Source organism: Vanellus vanellus, assembly GCF_965231255.1.
Source record: "Vanellus vanellus genome assembly, chromosome: 19".
Taxonomy (NCBI): Eukaryota; Metazoa; Chordata; class Aves; order Charadriiformes; family Charadriidae; genus Vanellus; species Vanellus vanellus.
The window spans coordinates 964,832-980,794 of NC_138924.1; the positions used below are offsets into that span (position 1 = coordinate 964,832).

At 55.7% G+C, this 15,963-nt stretch overlaps 1 protein-coding gene across 1 annotated transcript; it reads left to right on the forward strand.

Annotated features, from left to right (window-relative positions):
- Window positions 1-11,240: 11,240 nt before the first annotated feature.
- LOC309679660 (caspase-1-like) lies at window positions 11,241-15,649 on the forward strand. Its single transcript, XM_082493035.1, has 9 exons — window positions 11,241-11,287; window positions 11,767-12,039; window positions 12,331-12,467; window positions 12,720-12,896; window positions 13,097-13,331; window positions 13,461-13,613; window positions 14,238-14,347; window positions 14,710-14,815; window positions 15,099-15,649. The coding sequence occupies exons 1-8, from the start codon at window positions 11,281-11,283 to the stop codon at window positions 14,800-14,802; spliced, it is 1,185 nt and encodes a 394-aa protein (XP_082349161.1). The 5' UTR covers window positions 11,241-11,280; the 3' UTR covers window positions 14,803-14,815; window positions 15,099-15,649.
- Window positions 15,650-15,963: the final 314 nt, after the last annotated feature.

Genomic DNA, 15,963 nt, shown 5'->3' on the forward strand with positions numbered 1-15,963 from the left:
TGGGAACAACCCTTTGCTCTGCGATTTTTGGGGAGCAGGGGGAAGCAGGAGCGGCAGCACAGCTATTCGCAGCACAAGCGCGCTGGGATCCCATCCGCTCGGCTCCCCAGGGAACTCCCACAGCCAAGCCAGCTACTCCTTTGAGCTTCAATTTTTACTGCTTCGTCATTAGTAAAACACGCTGAAAATGTGACTTCCTCTGCTAAAAGACCTATTGAACCTTTTCTGAGAAGTCTAAGTAACTTCCTCTTGTATTTCAATAAAAGAAAGCAAGCCCACGGGTGGAACAGTTTCTCTCATACTTCTAGAAACTCCTCTGGTAGAAACACCTGTGGAAGAAGGAAAGATGCAGTAGAAGAGAGAGAAAGGGAGGGGGGTTTCACTTTTCATCAAGTCTGTTTTATTATAAAACAAAACTGTTAGTCCGCTTTACAGGACGAAAACACTTTTGCTTCCTCTTTTGCCTCATTTAGCAATGGCAATGAAAGCTCTGCACAGTTTCCAAACGAGGCACTAAGAAGATCCGCACAGAACTTCTGCATTCAACAGTTTAATGTTAAACAATAATCTCCATTTACTCTCCTTGCTGAACAAAACAGGCTCTGTCTACGATCATCTTATCCCACATCCAGAGGTGCTTGGCTACCCTCTTTCTGATGGAAATGCAGAGAGCAGGCAGCAGAAAGGGATGCGTCTGCCCGCTGGCATGCCAGGAGGGGTGACACTCCCCTGAGAGAGCGCTAGCAGATCGAATATATTAACTTTTAGAATTGCAGGAAGGGGAAAGAGCAAAGAACAGAGAAGGTAAGAAATGCTCTTGTGCCAGTCCAAGTGCAAAGGACAGGAGGGAGCGGTATGAGTCACTCGCTTGCTGGCACACATCAGCCTTGGCATCCACTCCCCCTGTGGATCTGCATCCAGTCGGTGCTGGCTGCCTGCCGGTAACGTGGCATTCCCTCCGGCAGCTGCCTGCAATATGTCTCCAGGCTGCCCTATAATGAGCGCGGTACCTTGGATGCTAGAAGCTAGCGGCTCTCCTCATGAGAGCAGTCAGTGGTGTGAGTCAGCCACAGGCACAAGAAAGGACATTACCAATTCTTCAGACAGAAGCCTGCGCGTTCATTCATTTCTTCTGATCATTTATTCGTCTTAAGGTACTTGCAGGGGCTTCCCCGCAGGCCCCACTCCTCTCCAAGTCCACCAAATCTCGGCCTGAGGCAACTCCATTAATTATCGCTCCCTGCGCCAAGTCTCATCCCTCACCTTCAGCACGCAGAAAAGCTCCTCTCCAACGCAGTTCTTCATGCTACCAACCTGCTGCGCTACAAAAAGAGAGCATCTGCTCTTCTAGGGTCGGCACCCCGATAACACACAGTATCCTGGGAACACAGTCAACATCATCGCTTAATGTTTAAGGCAAAGATTAATTTCGGCCAGGTCACCTCTCCGAAAGACACTGCCTCCCCTGGGTATTCTCACCAGGCACGGCAGACGCCCACTCGAAGGATCACGATTGCCAGGCTGAGGAACAGAAGTGAAGCTGTCGCAGCCACCGGGCCAGCCTCAGGAGAAGGATCAGAGCAAAGCTGCTCCAGCAACAACTTTAAGGTACCGTTTCCACTCCAGGCAGAGGAGCGCTCAACACTGCTCTGTCAGATGGTGCAATCTGGAACAGCTACAGGGCAAGTCTGGGACTTTCTGTTAGGTCCCCTCGGGGATTTCTGCACATACCACCAAAACACGGGAGTCTCCCACTGCGGTCCCTTCCCTTACCGCAGGACTTCTCACAAAAACGTCATGTATTCTTGCTGTTATGTTGCCCTTTAGTTACAACTGCTGCTAGGATGACACGCCACAGTTTCAACCCGCCCCCCCACAACCCCCCCTGGAAAATAGGGACTTCACAGCTTAAACAAGCACTTCTTTGAAATCAAGGTACTTTCTCTTCCCATAGGCAGATAAATCTGAACGTGAAAGCCCAGCGTACACCAATAACAGACATTCAGAGCCCAATATACTTTTCACCTGCCTGAGTCAGAGGCAACAAGGCCTTGAGCAGGGCAGAAGCGTGGGAGCTGGAGCAGGAACGGAAAGGATGCACAGCACTGGGTTATCCTGGGGATAATAAAACTCCCTAAATCTAGTAAGAAAATTACTTTATAAAGGCACTGTACTGCACGAACTCTAGTACCAACCCGAGCGCAGCAGAGTCAGAGCTGGCATCAGTACCAAAATTCACCACCACTTGGTCAACAGACCATCAGCTCAGCCAGGCCACAACCACAACTTTTATGTGAAGAGCCACCGCTGACCTCAGGTCTGTCCCTCTCCCTGGACACAGTATTACTCCCTCTTCCCGCAAAAGGGAAAGAGGCAGCACGCAGAGCCCCAGCACCTTGTGGAAGCCAGGTCCACACACAGAAGAGCTGCCTTGCTGCAAGCAAGATGAGATTTCTCTTTGCCCAGACTCCCTTGCTCTATATCCACAGCTACTTGTTGGGTTTGCACACACATCCATGGCCTCTGCATGTCACCAGGTCGCAGGAAAAGGTGCACAGAAACAGGGGACGCTGAGAGTTTTCCTTTCCTAGCCTCTTGTCAGCTACTTGTAAAGGGTGTGGAGACGAAAAATGCAAGCCAGTAACTCCCCTGACAGAGAAATATTAAGCGCTGGCACTTTCTAGAAGCAGATGATCTCCCCTCCATACCAGGAAGGTGATGAACAGCCTTGTGCAGGTGAGAGAGATGTTTGCAGAGGACTGAGAAGAACCGGGCACATTGTCTAGAAGCACAAAGGATTCAAACACACAGAAAGAAAAGCTGATACCCCAGAAAGAGGAGACAAAGTTAATCGCCCTGCAGCGATCCCAGCCCTTACGCCATCTAACGCTTTGGGACTGTAGGGAAACGGCTGCCCAGGAGCACGGCAGACAGCAGCAGGCAGACACTCATCACACCAGAGCTCAGCAGCAGTTCCTCTAGTCACAAGAACCTCAGCTTTAAAAAACAAAACAAAACAAAAAGCAGCACTGAACTGTAGCATCAAAGGAAATAACTCCCACATACAGAGGACATAAAAGTATCAGGCTGTGACAAACCCTGGAGTCACACCACTCGTCACATTGAAGAAGCGCTGGAAAGGGAATGAGGGGCTGACAAGGGCCCAGACCTACCCAAGGGTGTAGGAAAGTTAACAACAGGACTCCAAAACACGAGCTGTACTTCAACACAGCCAGAGGGAAAATTTAACACCCCAGGACACTGGTAATGTACAGCAGACACAGCATCCTCAGTGGTACATAAAGCATCTTAAAGAAAACTCGCTGATACTTCCAGAGGAGCTCACCAAATCCCACTTCACTGTGCATCTTCCCACCAATCCCCCCAATAGGTTACGGCTGTTCTTCCCCCTCCAAACACAGCCCTCTGCCCCACCACACACAGGATGCTCCATTTCACACCCGACTTCAGCTTCCCTGTGCCTGAAGAGGCTCACTTCCACCCACCCAGCTCTGACCCTCAGGGCAGCACAGGCTTTTCAGTTTGCACCCAGATGCCACGGGCTTGCTCCAAAGATTTCCGCAAGAACAGAGCATTTTAGCTTTTGGGAAATCCAGTCTACCATTAGGGAAGGAAGGCAGCAGCGCCTCTGGCACTGGGGCAGCTGCAGCCCGGAGCTGGTGGGAGGCAGGAAGGGGGCTCTGCGGTCTGGCCAGAAAGCAGAAGCAAGTACAAGCCCAAACGATGCTGACTGGGGTGAGAGGCAATGACTCCGGGGCTCCTTATGTCCTCCTAAACCAACAGCTGAACACCCCGGGTCATGAGGAGCCCACGGGGTGACGATGACACCAGGCGGTACCGGCAGGCAAGCCGTGCTGCAAGAAGAATGGGCACCGGCCCGAGCTCAGGGCTGGCAGCCAGCCATGCTCTCCCCGAGCACCCCCGGTGAGGTGTTCCCAAAACGGGGTGTAGGTGCCTCATAAACGAGATACTGATCAGGACAACGGCTTCTCTTGTTCACATTAAAATAGTGACACACAGTTCTACCTGGCTCTGTCAAGTTGTGCTATGTGTCAGTCATGCTCCAGCAATAAAGTGAATTTCCGCCAACTACTTTGAAAGATTTTTTTTTTTTTTAAATTATTGTGAATCCAGGCAGTACAGTTGAAATAACAGAGACAACTGAATAGATTTATGCTGGTTTGCCACAAGGCACTCATCCACTCAGAGAAAACTGGCTACTTCAACAAGTTTCTAGAATAACACAAACCAACAAAACCCTCTGAAGCTTCCAGAAGGAACAATGCAAACTGCACCCCTCGCTCGGAGCAGTCCTCAGCTTCAACAGAGACCAGCAGAGAAAGACTGGCAGAGTTTAAGCAATTGAACTGACTGTAAAGTAGAAATGCTTTGAGGGTCCTTACCATAAAGCTGTCACTCACAAGCAGTACCATGTCCAAGCACGTTCTGCCAGAGAGAACAATTCCACAGTTGCATTTTGCAATGAAGAACTGGTCAGGTTGGAAAAGGAACAACGACTCCGCTTTCCAGTCAGTGCTGGCTGAGCCATGAAGTGGAAGAACGCTGAGCTCTAGCAAATCCCCTGCCGTGGTGAATGTGGGCTTAAGTTCAGCTACAAGACTTTGCCCCCGAGCAGATAAGTTGTGAGCCGCATCTACCTATGCCTCTGCTGCCAAGACAGACTCCTCCAAAGAGGGGTGGAGCGGACGGTGGTGAGCAGCCTCTGCAAAAGTCACCAGATTTGGCCTCTTGCTAGGTCTCAGGCCAACATATAGCCCACACTTTGCTATCAGAACAGTCCCATCCATTTCATTCCTAGCTAACGCCATTATTCCCAAGGCTTCAGTAAATCTCAGTCCTCATCGCCATCCCTCCTGTGACTGCCATGCCCCTCCGCCACAGTGCGATCAGATCCCCATCCTTGCAAGAGACAGCGCGATATTTCTTTCCCCCGGGACAATAAATACCGGCAAAAGCAAAACTCTATTGTGCATGCCCAGGAGAGCTGACCTTCATGGGGTTTATGGCGCATGAGATCAGCTGTATCAGACACGCTGTTGAGCAAAGACTCCACCTAGAAGATAAGCGATACAATCCACGAGGAAAGGAAGGTTGGTATTGCTCTAAATCAGAGACTAAAAGGAACAAGGAAGCTACAAATGCACACAACAAAAAGGGAATCCTTTGAGGCCGATAACTTGAAACAGAATATACAGACGTGTAACTCTCCTCTCTTGGGATAGGCCCTGGGCAGGCTTCTTCCTCTTCAAGAAGAAATTTGGGAGCATCTCTCAACTGAAGAGAGAGCAACAAAGTCAAAATAATAAGTAACAACAAAAAGTCATGACCACCACTAAGAGCACGAGCCGTCTGTTTAGCTTTCTTGTTGCAATGTCCCGTTAACATTATCCCCCTCAGGAAAGGCCAGACACCGCTTCCAAATCTCCTGTAGATCACTCAGGTCTGTGGAAAGATGCTGCAAAACAAATCCCACGCAAAGCTATTCGCAGGATTCAATTCCCATCCCCAGGGAAGGAGAAGGAGCCCCTCCAGCTCTGCAGCAAACCCAGGTACGGCAGAGGAATGGAGGCTCCGTGCCAAAACCCCAGCGGGAAGAAGGCTGAGCACAGAGACAGCGGGAGAGCTGTCAGGGGGCTGTATCAGAAGCAGTCTCGATAGACCCTAAACCTCCACGTGTGTCAAACCCTCTCAGCGGTCACCATACTGACCAAACCAGAGATAAATGAAGCAAAGTCAGAGGGAAATAGATGGCAGGTAAACGGGATGTGTGTGTGCGTGGCCCAAAAAGGACTCCAAGAGCTTAGAGAGAAGGGCTGCCCGGTACCAGCACACGCTCTCTGCCAGGAAAACAGGCTCATTTCAAACGGGATTCAACCACTGAACGCGTTTCAGTTTTATTTCAGCTCATGTTCCCAGTTAAAAAGAGCTGATCTTCCTGCGCAGGCAAGGAACCGGGCACCACGCCGGTGTGCACAGCAGCACAGTGCGTTACCGCTGCCGGAGCCTTTCAATCACGTCAAGAGCTCTGGCTGCAAAGCTGAAGCACCTCGCACCAGGGCACCTTCCTTCCGCACCAGGGCACCTTCCTTCCTCGCAGAAATTCATCGTCTCCGACGGAAAGCATGCTCGGTTTCCTTGGATTTGGTTCCGGGCCGTGAGGTGCAGATGCGGTTGTACTTGTTGCAAAGGCAGAGAGCAAGACAGCAACCAAACAACACGCACTCGAAAGTAGGCCTGAACAGGCATTTACTATTTATAAGCTAATCATCTGATCCCTCCTAAGGGAAATCCTATCCTTTTGGGCTGCTGAGAGCGCGCGTAACTGCACAGTCTCCGCAGGACTGCTAGGGAGAAACAGAAGGGAAGCAATTATATCGGTGAGGAGCGCACTCAAAGTGCCCAGACAAAATTCCTCCCTGCTCCGTAACAGCGCAGGCATCCTCCTGGAGAACAAGCCAGGGATTACCAGCAGGGATTAATCTGTTACGCTAATTTGCTAAGAGCAAAGTAATTTTTTAAATAGATCTCCATTCATCATTATCTAAAAAGGGCTCTGATCTAGTTCTGCAAATGTTGACGTTTTCCTGCAAGCAGCGATAGAGCAGAGGCTCATGATAAGAGCCCGCATCAAAATCCAGGAACACACCAACAAGCAGAAAACCGGGGCTGGATGGAGCTACCTTGGAGGGTGGTCAAGCAAGGACAGACGAGAAAGGTATGAACTTTCATAATTGCTTGCTAGTTATTAATTCCTGGGGGAACATTCCTGCCCTGGGAAGTTGAGCGTGATGTGCAAACATGCAGCACTGACTTTTTTTTTTTTTCCCCCCTGCTCACACTTCTCCCTGATAAAAATAATCTGGGTTAGATTATACTGCTTGATTTTCTTGTAAAACAATGCTCAGTCATTTCCAACACAACTGCACACACTCAATGCAACCACACCACCCCAAGAAAGAATCTCATTTTCCCTCTAGACTCCTTTTTAATTCACTCAAACCATTACCGTGAACAACTCTCTCCCTCAGATGACAGCAGCCTCTAAAGACAAGCCGAGGATACGGAACAGGAGTGGAAATAGCTCTGTCTCAACCAGTGCAGATGAAAGCAATGTCTCTTGGAGGAGAAGGCCCAGGTCCCGGAGCAATCCTCACAAACTGGGCAGGCAAGAGCCATGCAGGTCTGCTGCCTGCCCTCAGGTGAGCAGAGCTCAGCGAGACGCAGACCATGAGGAGGGGGAATCGCCGCACACACCACCCCCTTCACTCCCACCAGAGCCAGGACAAGGGCGACTTTGAAAAGCCCCACGTGAACAAAAAACAAAAGCGAGCCAGTGCAAATTTTGGCAGATCAAGATAACAATAAAAGCTTGCACAGCAGCATTCTCCAAAGCCTCCGTATCATGGTAAGATCTAACCCTAAAGCTTCCCTTGAATTTGTCTTTTTGCCCCCCCCCCCCCCCCCCCCCCCCCAGCTTGCTACAGACAAATCTGACAGCTGACTACGTGACCCTGTTGGCAAGACAGAAGGGCTGGAAGGACCCTGCCACAAAACGAACCGCAATGATACATCTGAGGAGATTTCCCTGTTCAGGCTCTCTCAGAAAAATCAAATAACTGTCACTGCCAGTGTAAACAGATTCCTGCAAAGACAGTAAAGAAAAGGGGAAACCAGATGTTCCTAGAAATTAATAACTATAAGTAAGACTTTTAAATTTACTTCCCAGTCTTCATCTCCATTCACTTAGCTATTCATCTTCCAGTGAACACCCTGAAAGACATTACAGCCACTTTACACACTCCCAAGCAGAGCAGACCACAGAACTTGCAGGGCTGTTAGCTGAGCTGCAACACTTGTCATTGCTTTTATTAAAAGAAAAGTATTGTGTTGTCAGCAAATACAAAGTCATCACTGACTTTGGGAAGTTTGTTCTCATGCTTGAATTTCTGTTACTCAAAAACATACACTTTGGTTTCCACGCACACACTGGTATACCCCCACCAGCCATACTGAACTCCCACAGTCCGACTTCTGTCCTCCGCAAGTACAGACCGACCAAATCTTCTCTCAACTGCTTGTTGGCTGAAGCAGATGGAGTTCTCGTCACCACGTGGCAGCTTTTTTCATCTTTAATCCCACCCTCAGACATCGTCTCTGAACTCTGCCCAGCTTTCCACCAGCCTTTGCACCACACACGGGCACCAAACTCGGGTGCAGCAGTGTTGGCACCAGCGAGAGCTGAGCTAACGCAACCTCTCCTCCTTCTCCACAGCCGCAGGGAGGTACCCAAGCCCACCTCCACCTGCCTGCCTGCCTCCAGCCTGCTCTGTTGGTCAACATCGTCAGGAACCCATGCAAAAACTACTGCTCCCTAGGCCAGGCCTCACTCCTTGCTCCTCTGGTGGTACAACAGACTGCTCCCGAGCAGTTTGCTTTCTCCGGTAAGAGATGCACGGCCTCATCAGAAGTACAGCGCCAAACGAATGAGACCACTGTATGGAATCCTCGTCTCTTATTTTCCGCTCTGCACTCTGAGCAGCTCGTGCACTTCATCAGCTTTTAGCTGCAAACTTTCTCCAGGTCATTGACAAAATCAGCAGTAAGACCCTTATGAGACTGTTAACATAATGTCCCAAATGATGTTCTGGGAGCCACCAGTTTAACACAGGCTATTACTATATGAGCGCTCTCCCCTTCGGTTAATTCAGCAGGAAAACCCAAATGCTTTAGGGAAACCTATGTTTACAGCACGTAGTTGTTTGAGGTTTTCTCACCAAGTGTCAAACCTGCAACACCACTGTCGCCACACCAAACTCCAGCCACCGGCGGTTTTGAACCGGCACAGAAAGCTCCGCCGGCGGCTTCTGCCCCACAGGGAAGGGAAGCACCTTCCCCCAAAACCAGCAACGTCTGTGGGGGCACCGGGCAGACCCCACCGGGCGGGCTGCAGACCACAGGACTCTGCGGCAGAATAACTGTTCCCGCCATCGGTGCGGCACAAGGATCCCCCCCCCTCCACCAGGGTCTTCCCGGTGGGATCTCCCGCCGGCCGGGAGACAGGGCCGGCCCCGGCCAGGCGGGCGGCGGCGGCGCTCCCCTCCCGAAGCCAGCGAATAGGGCCCGCAGCCGAGGTCTCCCGCCGGCGGGCATGGCTCACCGGCGGCCGGGCTGGGCATGGCTGCCGCTCCCGGTACGGCGGGCCCGGGCCGAGCGGCAGGGCCGGCGGCGGGCAGGCTGCCTCTGCCCCGCGCCTCCTTCCTTCTTCCCAGCCCCGGCAGCGCCCCGGCAGCGCCTCAGGACCGCCCACCCCGCGCCGTCCCCGACCACGCCGCAGCGCGGGCCGGCCCCCACCCACACCGGGCCGCGGGCCCGCCACCGCCGCCTCAGCGCTGCCGCTACCGGGCCCTCACAGACAGGCCCCGGGGAGGCCCCGCTCACCGGGCAGCGGCAAGGAGGAGCGGCAGCCGGGGTGGGGGGGGGGCTGAGGAACGCGGCGGGGCCGGGCTGGGGCCCGAGGGGGGGGAGGGGGAAACCGGCAGGGCCTCACCTGGCTCCGTCCGCGCCGCTCCCGCCTCTGCCGCGTGCAGCTCCCCGCCCTGCCCCCCCCGAGACCCGCGCGGCGCAGCCAATCAGCGCCCGGCACCGCCGGCACTAACGACCAATGAACAGAGCGAACGCGTCCCCGCCCAGCGCCACCGGCCGCCGGGCCACGCCCTTCTCCTCGCCCGCAAGCCTATCCCGTGACCCGGCGCGGCTCGCGGCGCGGGGGCGGGACTCGGCGCCCGGCGCCCAATGAGAAATCACAGCGCGTCCCGCTGCAGCCAATCCGCGGCCGCTTAACTCTTCCCCCTCAGAAAAGGGCGGGCGGGCGGTCACCGGGGCGTTGCGGGGGGGGTGGGGTGTCGGAAATCAGCGGGGGGGGGCGCGGGGGTAGTACCGGGGGCGCCCCCTCACGTGACCGCCGGTAACCGCGTCCCTCTCACACACGCTCCCCGCACCGCCTCCTCCTCCCCGGCCGCCGCCTCTGCGCCCGCGGGGAACGGGCCGCGGCGGGGCCCGGGGGGCGGCCGGGGTCCTGGCGGCAGAGCCCCCCCCCCCCCCGCCGTACCCAGCACCGTTCCCCTGCACCGGCAGCAGCCGCCCGCCGAGGGTCGTGGTGCGGGCAGGCACTGGAGGAGCCTCTCCCGGGCAGCGCCGCCCCCTCTCGCCCCCAGCCGTGCCCTGGCCAGGGCAGTATGGCGGTGGGGCCTTGTCACAGGGTTGGGGCACCTCAGAGCCACAGTACAGCAGGTCTCCCCAACGGGCCTGGGGAAGCCTTTGGGATGATAAAAAAAATAATCTTAAAAGTCTCCCTGTTTTATCACCCTGCTCAGCCTTCGGCAGCTGCTGCGCTCCATGGCCAGCCGCTGCTTGCCTCTGCCTCCCAAAGGGCTGGATGTGCCTCTTCCGCATGGCTCGTCGCTGGGTTTCCCCATCGTTGGCATTACTTCTGCTTTTCCCACCCAGGTCTCACCCTACACGCTACCTGCCCTGCAAAATAGCCCTGCTAACGTAGTAATGGGGCAACCTCAGGCTATCTTACAGTCCATATTTTACAGTTCAGGCAGGCTCCGCTACCCCCCAGCCCGTGCGGGATGGAGACGGGGACGGTGATCCCTTGGGTGGATGAGGATGCTGCTGCCCGAGGTGGTGTCTCTCTGCCAGCGCCTGGACAGGGCAGCGTGAGGAAGGAACGAGCTGAGCTCAGCCCTAGACGGGTCTGGAAGGTTTGGGGACGAAGATGACGTCGGCCCTTGGCAGAGGACAGCCACCTCTGCCTGGCCCTGGGGCTGCGGGCAGAGTTGCCCCATGCCTGCCTCTGAGAGGCACAGGAGAGCCGGGAGCCTCCTCCTCGCCCCACGGGTGCTGGGTGCTGCGGCGCTGGGGCCAGTTACAGGCGTTCATGATGTCCCAGTGTCACGGGCATGTGCTGAGCAACCCCAGGAGGAAATCCCAGCATGGCGGCAAAGGGCGCAGGGGCTCTGGCCCCATAGCCGGTGGGCTCCCAGGCGTGTGCTGGCCTATAGATGACCGTGGGGGCTTGGGCGGGGTTTAGCAACAGCCCGGGAGAAGGGCCGGAGCAGGGAGACAGGAAGTGGGTTGGGTTGTTTTTTTTTTATTTTGGTGAACATTTGGTTTCGTTTTGCCCGCCTCGGCAGCAGAAATAGACTTTGTGCCTCCTTCGGCGACTGAAGGGTGATGGCGGGTGAGTACGACCATCGGTGCTGAGGCTGAGTGGTGGGATGGGGTTCTGCCCGGGTCCTGCTCGCCCTAGCCAGCCTGATGCACAAGGGACATGGCGCAGCATGCAGGCTGCGGCCCGGATGCTGCAAACCCGAGTAGCTGGGGCCCTGCTTCCTGCAAATGCGTCCACTGGCGCACTTTCCGTGGGTGTGTGGGAAAAGGGGGAGGTGGGCGATGGCAGGGGAACCCGCTGGGGTGGGCGGTGAAGGAGAGAACAGCACCCAGGGTGGGCAACAGGGGAGGGGGAGCACCCACGGTGGGTGGTGGGGGAGGGATCAGCAGCTGGGGGGGCAATAGGGAAGGGGGAGCAGCTAGAGGGGTGATGGGGAAGGGATCAGCACCCTGGGGAGGCGGTGGGGAAGGGGAAGCACCCAGAGCCGGTGGTGGGGCAGCAGGAGCTGTGGTGTGGGGACTCTGGACACTGACTGGGCCACCCTTCAGATCAGCTGCTCCTGGATGTGCGGACAGCCTTTGTGGAGCGTGTGAACAAGCCGGTGATCTCTGGACTGCTGGACGAGCTGCTGGAACAAGGGGTGCTGAGCCTCGAGGAGGTGGACGAAGTGCAGGATAGATACACAGTGCGCGCCGACAAGGCTCGCTGCCTCATCGACAGCGTGCGCCTCAAGGGCGCCAGGGCCAGCGAGATCTTCATTGACAGCCTCAGGAAGCGCGATGCGACCTTGGCAAAGCAGCTGGGTCTGGCGGCTGAGTCGGGTGAGAGATGCGGGGCTGTGGTCTGCTCCTGGCCATGCTGGGTCTGCCGGCATCTCCGGCGGGGTGCTGGAGGGGGACCTGGCCCTGGCGAGTGTCCAAGGCCTGCAGGCAAGGGGCAGTTGGGTGTCCTGCTGTGGCACTGAGTCCCCCTTGCCATGCAATGATGACAGGTCTCTCAGGGGTGGCTATCCCCATGGGGCTGAACAGCTTCGCTTGCCTGTCCATGCCCTGTGACAGTCCCCTCTTGCTGCAGGCGCTTCCTAGTGTAACTGTGGGGCTTTCTGCTTGCAGGGTTCCCTGCTGCGCAGCTGGCCTCCTTTGGCACTGAGGTTCCCCGTGGGCCCCCCGTCAGCATCCAGGGCCAGCAGTGGATCCAGCAGTGCTCCCTGAGCGAGTACCAGCGCATCAGGGGGACAGAGGGAGACCAGGTGCTGCAGGCAGAGGAGATGAGAGGAGGGCTGGAACGTGGCCCGGCTGCTCTGCTGGAGCCTGCAGGGGCTTGCTGAGGGGAGCCAGGGTCTTCGCTGACCCAGGAGCAGGGCAGGAGATGTGGGGAGATGCCGCAGGAATGGGGAGATGTGGTTGCTGCATGCGTGGGCCTTCTCTGCTATTAGCTGCCTCCCAAGAAAGGCCCCCTGCATGCACCCACCACTGACTGCTGCCTTTCTCCGTCCTCACAGGTCTATCCCATCCATCTACCGCGGGAGACACGAACCCGTAGGGCCCTTCTCATCTGCAACATTGAGTTTGAGCACTTGAGCCGGCGGGATGGGGCTGAAGTGGATGTGGAGGGGATGACGAAGCTGCTGAAGGGGCTGGGGTACATGGTGGACATCCATTGCAACTTAACTTCCGAGGTAAAGGACTACACAAATCAGCTGCAACTGGTACCGGGAGTGGTGCAAAAACCCTCCTTGTGTGTGTTGGTGATGGGGGGCTCAGGCACCATGGGGACACCTCTGTCCCCAGTGGTGTGGCTCCTGCCTACAGCTGGTGGCTGGGTCTCCACACAGTTGGTCGCAGGTGGCTGATGTTCCTTCCTTGTTCTGGTTTGTAGGGGATGGCTATGGTCATGAAGGAGTTTGCACAGTGCAAAGATCACTACACCTCTGACAGCACTTTCCTGATCTTCATGTCCCACGGGGTCAGGGCTGGGCTCTGTGGGACCAAGAGCAGAAGTGAGACCACAGACATCCTTTCCCTCGACACCATCTACGAGACATTCAACAACAAGTCCTGCCGTGCGCTGCTGGGCAAACCCAAAGTGGTGATTATCCAGTCCTGCCGTGGAAGTGAGTTCCTGCTAGGAGGTGCCTGCGGGGCGCGTGAGCCGGCCAGGCTCTCCCAGGGCACATGAGCCCTGGGAACAGGGTGGGGATGGGACACCCCATCATCGCTCATGGCTGGCCCTGCCTTCCTAGGAAACAAAGGGTCAGTGTTTGTGAGCGACTCCGCAGACCCTGCCGTGTGCCCTCTCAGCTCAGCTCACAAGATCGCTGCACAGCTGGAAGATGACGCAATCTTTGAAGTCCACCTGGAGAGTGATTTTGCCACTTTACATTCCTCCACGCCTGGTAAGCAGTTCCTGGAGACAGTCACCCCGCGTGAGGGAGGCAAGGACGACCGGGTGGCCTGATGCCATGGGTCTCCTCCACACCTCCTCCTTTGGGCGGGTTGCCAGCGGTCCCTTCCACCTCATGACCACTTAGGGCATTGCCTCTGGAGAAGGCAGTTTCCCCTCATGCCAGGGTGCAAGGCTGCTCCAGGACACCCACAGATCCCTCTTCGTGGCACCGGGGCCAGAGCTTTGTGTCCCTGCCTGGCTGCCTTCCCTTGCCCCTGCCCGAGCCCCCCCTCCCCCCCCATCTCAGCCTGCCGATTTATCTCACCACAGTGGCTGGCCGGGGGAAATTGTCTTCTCCTGCTGGGTCACAGATGCACAGATGGCTCCTGGCTGTGCCAGCCTGGCAGCTGGCATGGCTGGGAGCATGGGAGAGCAGAGAGGCTTGAAGGAAATATTCCCGTCACTTCTGTCTTCCTTGGGATGCCTTGTCCTTTTCCCATGCTGTGGGTTGGATGGACCAAATATAATGATCTCAGAGAAGGTGTCCCCATCTCCTGCTCCGGCACCCAGCGTTAATCACTGTTGCAGTGAGGGACACCAGTGAAATTACACTTGGCATCTTCTCCCTCCCCAGATACTGTCTCCTGGAGATGCTCAAAAACAGGTTCCCTTTTCATCCAGCGCCTGATAGAGCAGTTTCGAAACCACGCCTGTAACAGCGACTTACAGCAGATCTTCCGAAAGGTGAGGCTTCGTAGTTAACTGCAGGTATGCCAGCAGATGCAGCCATGTCAACAGTCAGAGACGCTGCTCAGAGCAGAGCTCGGGCCAGGGCAGGTCATTTCTCGGCAGGCCCTTTGGGAGCAGGCTCTGTCCAAAAGGGATCTGTTTTGGCCTGGAAATTCAGCTGGATCTCTGGAGGCATCAGCACCCTGCCACCATGTGCGCACACACAAGCCCAGCGTGTTGGCACAGCCCATGGCATCCCTTGTGCCACCAGACACATGCCTGGAGATGCCTGTGGGGATGCCTCCTGACTCCCCGCAGCCTTCCCATGGTGGGAAATGAGCTGCTCTCATTTCTCCCTGCTGTCTCTCTCACCCCAGATCCAATATTCCTTTGGAAAATTCCCTTGGCAGTTGCCATCACAAGAACGGACTACGATGCTCAGGAAGTTCTACCTCTTCCCAGGCCACTGATCTCCTGCCCGTGGTGAGTCTCTTCACATTGCATTTCTGCGACAGCCTTTCATCTGTGCCCCAAACCCAGTACCTGGTCAGGGGGGAGGAGCGGGGAGAAATTCCCCATCGCTCCTGGCCTCCAGACCTTGCGCTCGCACAGGCTAGCCAAAGGACTTGTGTGCTGGTGGCCAGGGCCGGGCAGTGGCCTGACTCCATCCCCATCTCCCAGGTGGCCATAGCAGAGACCAGGTGCTCAAGGAACTCATTTCAGTAGCCCATGTCTCAGGAGCTTCTCGGTCTAATGTTCTCCACAGGTGAAAAGATAATAAACAGCCAGCAAAAGTGTTTGAATTTGGGGGTGACATGGCAGAAAACTCAAAGTGAACACAGCCCTGCTCCAGAGAGATGCACTTCCTCGGAAAAGGAAAGGACAAGAGGAAAAGCCAAGAACAGCTCTGCAGAAACACAGTGAATCTCCAAACCAGCTACTTCAGCCCCTCCCATAGACAATTACAAACAGACCTGGAATAAAATAGTCCTTGGTCTCCTGTCCTCCCTTTCTTTTGTGGCCTCCAAACAGCCTCAAACTGAGCAAACCCTTCCCAGGGAGCAGCAGAGACACCTGGCTCTGGAGCACCAAATGCTGGTTAGCGTCTCTCTTAACTGTCCCCAGAGCCTGTCCCCCGTTGCGACAGAGACAATCTGTCACCCCCAGAGCTGCTTCTGCCCCATCTCTGGCTTTACCCGTCGTCTAATAAAGGGGTTTTCACAGCAGACAGCGCCGCTCCTCTGCCTTTAGCCTGCAGCAGGTGGATGGTCCGTATGACCGGCAGTATCTGCTGTTACATATCCTTCTCGGGGATGATGAGTAGGCGGGAGGTGAGAAATCAGAGGGAGCTGAGGGAGGAGGGGACACCCCTCGGGGCAGGGTGGGCAGATGGCTCTGGGAGGATTTCCCTGCCTCCCTCTTGAAAGCTCACTACATCTCCTTGCTCAGGAGGTGGCTTCCCCCCCTTCCCGATCCTCCTGCTGCCCCTGAGGTGGAGGAAGGACGCGATTCCCCCTGAGAGCCACGAAAGATCCTCAAACCTGCGTCTTCTGCGCGCTGCTCCCCCAGCTCAGCATCTTACCGGCCCAGCCCAGTTGTGACCTCCCACCAGTATCCTGGCTGGTGAGAGC

Coding starts and splice junctions, on each gene's coding strand:
- LOC309679660 (XM_082493035.1), top strand. Junction 12,040..12,330: donor GGGTCTGGCGGCTGAGTCGG/GTGAGAGATGCG, acceptor TTCTGCTTGCAG/GGTTCCCTGCTGCGCAGCTG. Junction 12,897..13,096: donor ATTGCAACTTAACTTCCGAG/GTAAAGGACTAC, acceptor TCTGGTTTGTAG/GGGATGGCTATGGTCATGAA.